At 40.8% G+C, this 10,408-nt stretch overlaps 1 protein-coding gene across 5 annotated transcripts in view; it reads right to left on the bottom strand.

The window, feature by feature from the left end:
• ZNF827 (zinc finger protein 827) overlaps positions 1–10,408 on the bottom strand; it is a 123,679-nt gene that overhangs the window by 30,476 nt on the left and 82,795 nt on the right. For all 5 annotated transcript variants that reach the window (XM_048509168.1, XM_048509169.1, XM_048509170.1 and 2 more), the window contains exon 8: positions 7,137–7,240. In XM_048509168.1, coding sequence (XP_048365125.1) covers positions 7,137–7,240 — 104 coding nt within the window. The remainder of the gene's footprint in view (positions 1–7,136; positions 7,241–10,408) is intronic.

Raw genomic sequence — 10,408 nt, 5'->3', positions numbered from 1 at the left:
TCTTTTTTGCTTGAGCTCCACTGTTTTGCAGCTTGGCAAAGGTTGTCGGTGGTGTAAACCGAAACCGATATTTACTTTCATTTTTCTGCCCAAGCAATTTGCAACAGGTAGTGACGTCAGCATGTGCAGACGTCTTAAAACAATGTGTTCAGCTTATCCAAACGAACTTTTCGGGTCAGCCAATCAAAATGGAGCCCCGCCTTCGGCTGGCTGCAACTCCCACGTGTAAATGATGCACACGCGTGCCAGCCAATCAGAACGCTTGATTGCCTCTTTGACTCTTGATGTGGAACCCCGCGCTATTTCCTGAATGGAAAATGAGTGGGGAACAAATGTCTCCGTTGTCAAAAGCCACGGAGGCTTTTCTACGAGGGGTCGCTGCGGGGTTGCACTCAGACGAGGTAAGTGGGGAGTGGCCCAGTCTGTATTTCTTAAACATTTTGCAGAGGCAAAACAAATTTGCTACTGAGCCTTCCAGAATTCCTCATCCAGCATAGCTTGCTCCTCCCAATCCTTCCTGGTCTCACAACCCGCCCTTGAGTTACAACCTTGAGATCCTGAGCCACAGTTTGAGAGCCCCTAATGCATGAATGCTGACTGAGACCCACACAGTATCCAAACCCACCCCAAATCCCAATTAAAAAATATCCCAGTCACAATGAGGGCCAGATGGAAGTTGTAAAGCTTCTTTGAAGCATTTCAATTTTTCATCATCTCATCTGAGAATCACCCTGCACTTCGCCTTCACTGTATTCTGTGCTATCTACCTGGTCACGTTTTGCTTTTCATTTCCTGCTCAGGTGAACTTGTTCTTCCTATTCTTAGCTCTCTTGGAGGACTCAAGCCAATCCACACACTAAGAAAGAAATGCTGACAGGACTCTCAACTACACTGATCAGCAGCTGTCCTAAAAGAAAAAAGCATGTGTACGATCACTCACAGGATGTTAAGCATTATATGTCTATTGGCACTGACAGCTTCCTCAGCACCAGCCTGAAGATGATGTCTCATGGAGTGAAAGGGTACTTCAGTCTCTGTTTGCGTGCAGTTACTTGCCTTTCTTTTCACACTGAAACTGAGAGTCAGCTGCTGTGATGCTGTCAGCAGTAGATCTGACAGTGGGATGAGATCAACTATATTTCACATGGATTGTTATATAGGTTTTCAAGCAATGAGCCAAGTTCCCCCGGTGTGTGGAATGATTTCAGGGGTGCTTAAGTTCTTGATATTGGCTCCACAGTAATTTATTTTAAAATGGTCCAGCTCTACTTGTTAGTTGGCTGAAAGTATGAGTTCAGTACGTTAGGCAGTAAAAACAAAAACCAAACTAGTGTTAGGAGTGGAAAGCGTTCAAAATAAAACAGCACATTACTATGTCATTAAATATCTGCAGTATATTTATATGTGGGACACTGTATGAATTTATTATCCCAGCTCTAGAAAGCTAAACGGCAACATGAACAGACAGAATGATTAGTGGGCATCACGTTCTCAGGAAGAACTGTTGAGGCTTTTAAGAAGGAAAATATCACTTCAACGCAGACCTGAGTGGTGTTCATAAAATCACTAATGGTTGGCAGAGAGGTAATTGAAAAGCATTATTCACTCTCCCTGAATTAAAAAAACCCTCATCTACTGACACTGAGCAAGTTTAAGATACACAAAAGAAAATATTCCTTCACCCAATAAATAATCAACCTATGCAACTAATTTAAACATTCAGTTCTTTGGGATAGGATTTGATAAATCATGAGTGATGGCACCATCAAGGACAACTACCCAAGATTAAAAACAACAACACCTCCCCATGTTTTTGGTGGAGGGGAAGTCTACTAGATCCACTGGATCAGCAGTTCTCAACCTGGGGATCGAACGACCCTTTCACAGGGGTCGCCTAAGACTCTCTGCATCAGTGTTCTCAATCTGTAAAATGGATAAATGTCAGGGTTAGGGGTCACCACAACATGAGGAACTGTATTAAAGGGTCGCGGCATTAGGAAGGTTGAGAACCCACTGCACTAGATGGTGTAGCTCATACATTTTTATATATTATACTGTTTCTGTGAAATTTTCTGAACAATTAGCTGGTCACTGCTGGTAGTGCTAAAAATCTGAGATGGTACTCCCGGCAGACTCAGTAGAGAATTCTTTAAGCTCAAGTACATGATGTTGATGCTTTTACTTGCTTTTAAGGTCTCCCTTCAGCCCTGCTCTGAGGAAGGTAGATGGCATGGATCCTCTTTCATTTGGAACTTTTGACACCTGCTCAGTTTATCTTAAGCCTCCTTCCAGCAACACATTTTATGTCCTTCAGTACAGATCACAAGTCCCCTATCTCCTTCCCTGGTGACCTGATGTCTACTCTTCTTCCCTCAACAATCGTGCTTAGTTACAGGAGCTGTTTTGAGAGTCTATTTTGTTCACTTTGTGGCATAAGTCGCATGCAATGTATTCCCAGCACAGCATTTAGGTTGAAGAGAGCTGGTTTTGTTTACTGGCAGCAAGGTTGATATCTTTTGTACCCAAGGCAGATTCTTCTTCCCTAATTTAAAACATCATGGAAAGTTTACCACAATGCTGAAAAACATACGGCCATCAGGCAAAGACCTGAGCTCTTACACTTCCACTAACATTAAGCTATGACCTCGTCTTATGACTATAATTTGATCTTCCCATGGTATCAATTAATGCTTTGTTAGAGTCTTTTGATAAGCTCACATTTCATATATTAAATTTCATCTTTTGCAAGGAATGTGAATTAAAAGCAGTATTAACCTTCACACACACCAAATTTGTACATACATTGAACAGAAAAGGAGGGAAGAGAACAGGAACCCCAATTTTAATAGTCAAGCAAAACATCTTCTATATTGGGGTGCTGTGGGGTTCTGGGCTATATGGCTGTGTTCCAGCAGCATTTTCTCCTGATCTTTCGCCTGCATCTGTGGCTGGTATCTTCAGAGGATCCTCTGAAGATGCCAGCCTGCATCGTCAGGAGAAAATGCTACTGGAACCCGGCTATACAGTCCAGAAACCCCACAACACCCCAGAAGAGGTGGAGCAAGGGGAAACTGTGCCCAGGGCATGCGTGCACCCTGCGCTCCTGCCACAGCGCTGCCCGCCCCCTCCCCTGCCTTCACTTGGGGTGTCTCACCCCCCTGCCCTGTGGGCGCTATGCCACTGCACCCCAGTGATTCCAGCCGTGAAAGCCTTCAACAATACATTGTCGATATTGTATCTCCATATACAAAACTGGCTTCCACATATTTCAGAATTTTGAACATTGCTATAAAGACTACCATCTCATATATTCATTTTTAGGTTTTTATGCCACACTTGTCTCTATCTTAGGGAGTCTCAAAGTGGTTTATAATCACCTTCTTTTCCTTTCCCCACAATAAGCACCTTGTGAGGTGAGGCTGAGAGAGTTCTGGGGGAACTGTGACTGGCCCAAGGTCACTGAGTAGACTTCATGTGGAGTAATGGGGAATCAAATCCAGTTCGCCAGGTTAGAGTTCACTGCTCTTAACCACTATACCACACTGATACTCTTATTTATGCTTACTTTTAATTTATATTGCAATCTCTCTCTCAACTGATTTTTCATATTGTTTACCCTCCCTATACTTAATCGTCCTAACAACTTTGTGAGGATAGACTAGGCTGAGATTGTGACAGACCCAAGGTCACCTGGTACACTTACATGGTTGACAGGGGGATTTAAGCCCAGTTGCCCCATATCCTAGTCCAACCATTACATCAGGGCAGCTCTCAGTGCTGCTACTGCAGTGCCACCCTAGTGGAACATACTTTATATCAGCCTATTCCACTTGTGGAGCTCTCCATAACTCTCTTTTCCAGCTACGGGTTTCAGTAGCAGGGAGTCCCTGAATGCATCACTGTGAATATACTGATTTTCAATGGTGAATATTTAAATCTAGATCTATACTGATTTATGTGTGAATTCTTTCCCCTAAAATTAGGGACAAGAACCGGAAAAAAAATGTGCAGACAGAAAAGAACTGTGACCACACAACCAGTGTTTTGTTATCATTTAAAAAATTTTTTTGAAGCTGATAGCACTGCTGAAGAACAAAGGCATGATTTAATTTTAAAAACAGATTGTCTGTTTTGTGTTGCTTAGAACAGCAAGGAAAGCATCAGCTCTGGGCATGGTCCTCACCTCTTCATTGGAACAGCAATTCCACTTACACCAAGACCTCATCCTCCAAGTTCCTTGGAAATCCCACAACAGATATGAGAATCTATAATTTTTCATACTGAATTTGCAACTGGAGTTAATGTCAAGTTATACAACTAGCAGTAAGGCCTGTTGTGGAACTAGCAGTAAAGCCCATTGTGGAAATAAATACAACAGACTCCAGAAAACTGTTGGAAAGGGTGCTCATGAGTTTCTTGCTGGCCTGGCTGGTACAGGCCACTGGTCAGGTGGTGAAACCCTTGCTGCTAGCAGAATCCTTCCTTTCTTCTTTCCCTTGTCCTCTGTTCCTTCCTGGTAGTGGAGAGGCCTAGCCACATGCCCTTGTCCCTCCCTCGGTTTGCTATGGGAGGTGCCCAGCATTCTCAGGGCAGTCCCACCCTTTCCCCATGTCCGCAACCAGCACTGCACTGGGTGGCAGAGGGTGGAGAGGCCTGGTAGATGCTTTTTCTAACAGTTTCCTTTCAAGCCGTGGGAAGCCACAATGGCAGCTTTGAGCGGCTACTGCAGGTAGGTCTGGCTCAAGATGATTTCCACAGTTGAGGAGACTGATGGCAAGCTTTTAGAAGGGCGAGTGGGGATGAAGCTTTGCACATGACAGACAGTTGCATTTCTTGGGAGGGAGGGTGAGGAGGAAAGATGTATCAGTGATAACTGTGTTGTTAAAGCAAAGGATTGTGGGAGGTGTAGTCTGGTGGGCCCCTCTTTGCTCAGAAAGTGATGCCCTCTGAACTACATCTCCCAGAGTCCTTTGCTTTAAAGAACGAGTTGTCAGGAATCCAGCTTGCCTTTCATATAGTAGGATCTTAGACAATTGATAGGCATACAATACAATACTGGGCTTTTTTTTGCTAGGTAAATTACAGATGGTGCTCACTTGCTGCATCTTTAATGTTAAAAAAAGTAGTCAGAGCTGAAACAACATGCAAAGGCTGATAAATATTTTAGCTGCCACAAGGGATTCTAAAGAGCTGTATAGCAGGCTAGCTTTAAAATGAGGAGCACTTTGATACTGTCTTGGCCTTTGTGTGAAGAATTTGGATCTGGGCCATATTTTATTATAAGGATTAAATTGCTGTATGATCATTTCTTTTCTAATGTAACCACTTTAGAAACATTTCAGTTGTGCTGAAACATCTGCCTTAGCTGCCACTTATTACTATTCAATTCAAATGTTAGTGTTTAGGGCCAGAGCCATTCACGCTACTAAATTCACACACGGATTAAATTTTTATTCACCAACAGCATTAGTAAGATGCTTATCTATACAAATGCAATGATATTAATAGAATCAAAACAAGATACTTTAATTTCAGGGATTTTTTTCAATTTCTTGGACATTTTTGAAAATACTTGGAGATATTCAAAACAGAATTTTTTGGTTTGGAGTAAAACTGTTTTAAAGACCATTTACAAAACTAGAAAAATGAAAATATAAAATGTTTTGACATAAGTACCTTGAGTACTTAGCATAATTTAAGAAGAATTTTTTTTAGAAGTTTAACCACCACTTTAAAAGCAGCCTTTATCATATCATGACAAAATTGCAACTAGATTTATAGATGTCGAGATGGGTAGCTCAATCCAGATGGAGGTGGGGGTGGGGGGACAGACCCTCACACCTTCCTATATAACTGAAGCAGGGAAACCTGTCCTGACCTGTCTCGTCAGTTTTTCCCACCCTTTTCCCTTCAGGAACTGAGGTGCTTCAAATGTGGTAGCGTAAGTACTTTCCCTCTGCTATGTAACTATCCCAAAAGGTGAAGGATGCCCATTGTTTTAAACTTACTAGCAAAACCCCCTTTACAAGGCCCACCCAATAATAGTACTAAGGCAATTTAAACTTAAACAGAATAAAAAGTTTATTAACAGAGAGGGGATAGGTAAGGGAGTTAAATAACTTGGAGAGAAATATATATTTACAAAAGTAGAGCTTTGGCACAGAATTCAATATTTGGTTTCAGCACAGGCTTCAGAAGTTTCAGTTCTCAGTTAGCTTAGATGTTATTCAGATTGTTCTTACATGGTACAATTGCAGTTCTTCAGATGGAAATGGCTAATAGATTTACATGTGCACACAGGGTCCTAACAGGCTTGATATATATACTCAGTACCCTCATACAATCCTCATGCTGACGGGGTGGGCAAATGCATTGACATGACCCCATGCCACCCCCATGGCCAATTTGCCCCTCCCCCATCAGTATTGGGCTATGAGACATAAAGTAATTGTTATAAAGGAATATAATTTCTATAATATTTGCTTGGATCCAAACATTCCCTTGCATGACTAGAGGATATTTGTACAATTTCCATGATTTTTCCATGAGCTGCACCCTCCTATGGTATGTTCCGCTCCATTCCAAGAGTTCCCTAACAGTCTGAAACAGCCTGGGAGGGGGAAAAGTGTAAAGATCCATTTTCCCAACTTTGCTCATGGTTTACTGGTTACATCTGGAACTTTGATCATGGTTTACTGGATACACCTTTATTAACTGTGAATTTCTAGCTGATGTCTCATGGCATTTGTCCAGGCTCATGTTGATCCGAAAAGGCTTCTTTAAAGTATTTTTCTGGAATATGTGAAAATTAGTATATCTTCTATCTGAAGAATCCACCCCCAAGTTATTGAAAAGTTAAACTGATTCCCACAAATTTAAAAAGACGAAGAGTTTGCTCCATCCTTGTCATGTAACTTTTACATATTTTGTTTGGAGAGTACTTTAAACTCATTTTTAAGAGGCTACATATTTTTTCAACCCTTAAAACCATGACTTTTACAGATTTCATTTGGAAATGAAACACATGATTATTACTTTTTATTCCTGTACTGGCACTGTTTCCATTAGATGCATACAACTGGGACATTTTAATCACAACATTTCAATCTTGTTCATAAAGAAACTAGGTTCCAAACCTGATACTGGTGTCCTCCCCTGAACAGCAATCTCATTAGATAGGAGGTCTTTTGAGTTAGAAGTGAATGGTGATTGTCTAAATGTATCTTCAGGAAAAAAAGGGCTAAGGAAGAAATAAGACAAGAAAGTAACTAGGAAATTATTGGTAATGATGAATAATAAAATAAGTTTGATCCTTCTGATTATGAATTCATTGCTCAGTGGTGTACAGATAAGATGTTTTAAAATTTAGAATAAAAGCTAGTTTTTTTGTTTACTCTTTGAATTAATTTTTCAGTCAACATAAAAATAATATAGACTTTTGCAAAATGTCTTTGGCAGCACTGCTATGGAATTCTGTACTAGTTATCTGTGCATCAATCTATGTGCCAAAATCTAAAAGGGGTTTTGTGGAAGTATGCTGGGATAAGTGATAAATGAAACTTTTACACCTACAATTTACAATTTTGTAGCTTGATGTCCACACTGTTCCTTTAATAATTTATAAATAAACATTTTCTTCCATGGACTATGCCTGGAGTTAGAAGGCGGTGTTGGAAGAGGTATTTTAAGGAAACATGAGTTCTGCAGCCCTGTAGCATTTGTGCAAAGGAATTTCAGGACAAGGCACAGTATATCAGATTTTATGGGGTGCCACATTGCAAAGAGCTCAGACTTCAAACATATGTGCCAGTGGAAGACCCAGGCCAAGTTAATTCAGCTGGTGTGGATACAGTAAATGTCAGCATGAAGACTGACACATCCTGTTGGAATAGTTTTCTATAAGGAGGACATTTTTTTTCCAGTGTGGACCTCAGTGAGAGGTTCATATTCTTAGTAAACAGTATTTCTCCTTGAGGACGCTAACAGATCCTACCTCAGTTGTTCCACTGTCTGCTCATCTTTAGTTCAGCCTCCATCAGTCAATCAGGGACGCCATGTTAAATAGTGACAGGAATGACTAGGAACTCTAGATCAAGGAATCTAGGGTTCCTAGACATTCCTGTCACTATTTATAAATAATGTTATGGTACTTTATACACAGAAATAATTTGTACTTAGACCAAAATGCTTCAGTCCATGATCAACCCAACCACCAAACAATGTGGCACCTGCATGATGAAGGATGTGTGACTCCAGTTCAACTGCTAATGTGCAGTGGTGGGAACAATATTTGAGAAATGTTTCAAGATGGAATCTGAATAAAATAGGGCAAGAAACTAAAGAAGATTGTTCCAAGTTACTTTGCAAGCTCAGGTTTATCTGTATGCTATATCTGAGGATCAGGGAGGGATTTTAACTTAAGCCATATCGTCTGGAGAATGACATACCAACGGTCTTCTATTAATATGTGAAATGGCTTGGTTGCTTGAATCTGAGTATTAAACCATGGCATAATTCATCTTCCTTACTCTTGCCATTTGCACTCCCTAATTTGAATTATGTGGCAAACCAATTTACAGTTAGTTGGTTACTAGGTAAGAAGAAAGACTTAAATATTAACAGAGTTATGTGCTGAAAAGGGTGAAATTCTTATAGATCACAGAAAAGGAAGTCTTCAGTTAACAAGAGCTGCCCAGGGGGCATGACTCATTGGGCCACACAGTGGCCATGTTGACTTTCCTTGCTCATGCTTTCTGAATAGTTTGCCTTCCCTAAATAGTGACTGCTCTTATTGTGCATACCTAGAGAATACACAGCATGAAATGTTTCATTCTTGAGTTATAATAACTACTAGCTGGATAGTAGACCTTGAGAATCCATAGCCTTGTCTTAGTCTGATTAACATTGTAAAGGTAATGAAGAATATTTCTTAGCTTTTACTGGCCTGCAGAAACTGATAGTAATATAGGCCCTAAGTTCGGTAAAAACACTGTCCCTGGGATGCTGTTCACACAGCTGGCACTGCTGCATTGCAGCAGCGCTGGACTCGCCCCCCTCAAGAGGCACGAAGACGCTGCTTTTGAAATTCGATCCCTGAGCGAGGTTTTTCAAAAGCAGAATCTTTCTGCCGGTGAGGTGCAAAAGTGGTGAGGGCACCACTTTTGGCCCTTCTGGTTTCCCATTCACCTACCTCTCCTCCCTGCGCAGCTCTGGACGACTGGAGGGACATGCCCACACTGCCCTCCGACCCCCGGAGGTCAGAAGGCAGCGTGAGCATGTCCCTCCAGCCATCTCAAGCTGCGCAGGGAGGAGAGGTAAGTGAACAGGACGACCCGCTCTATGGGTCGCAGCAGCCTTGACGCTGCCCACACGAGACCATACAAACGGTCTCGTGCGTCCACAGACATGAATTATGCCGGTGGAGAGCCATTTCCTGCCGCTGTGCAGAAATGGCCATAGTGTGAGATTTCAAAGACAGATATGAGATCAGAAAAATCACCACACCCAACTGCAATTACTTCAGTTATTTCAATAGAAGGTCTCAGCAGCTAGCCTACACACTTGACAACTTCTTTTGACACTTACATATGCCTCCTTGGGATAACTAATGCACATGTAAATTGGAGGCAGGAGGCAATAATCTGCCATTAACAACTCAAATAAAATTTATTGTTTAGTCATGATTAATTCCTACAGAATTTTAAAAACAGTCCATCTTCTTGAAGCCATATATATGAGCGTGACGACACAGTCAGTCACAGATACCAGCATATAGTCGCAGACACTATATGGCATGATTGCTAGAGGTGTGTGAAAGGACTATAATTAATACTGCTATTCAAATGCAACATCTCCAAATCATTTCCAATGGATTGCCAGCTCTCTCCCCATGTCTCTCAAGGTTTGGGATTTTGGGACATGGCAACCTAATTACAACCCTATGGTTTGTAATAACCTCATAAATATATACATTCCAATGATACCATTTTTCTTAGTTTCATTTACACATCTAGTTTATTGATTAAAGTGGATTTTAAATCATGTATCAACCAAAATATATCAATTTTGTTAATTTCAGAAGGGAATATTTAAGTATATTCTTAATTGATGCGACTTAAAAGTAAACTTTGACTGGACTGTGAAGTTAAAAGATATTTCCACTGTTTATTTAATTAATTACAGTTTTATGTCGCCTCTCCATTTAACGAATGCTCAAGGCAACATACAGATAAAAACTATCTGTGCCTAATAAAGGTTGAACTTAACTTGACAAAAACTAGAAAATACAATAATAGCATATTAAAATTAAATAGCTAATTACAATATCAAAAGTTTAACACCCTCTTCCCTCTGGAACAAGCAAGTTTTTGAGTTGTGCCAGAAGATCTATGGCAATTGGACCAATCAT

This window comes from Sphaerodactylus townsendi, linkage group LG10 (assembly GCF_021028975.2).
Source record: "Sphaerodactylus townsendi isolate TG3544 linkage group LG10, MPM_Stown_v2.3, whole genome shotgun sequence".
In the NCBI taxonomy this organism is placed as follows: domain Eukaryota; kingdom Metazoa; phylum Chordata; class Lepidosauria; order Squamata; family Sphaerodactylidae; genus Sphaerodactylus; species Sphaerodactylus townsendi.
This window is presented reverse-complemented; position numbering and strand designations above follow the sequence as displayed.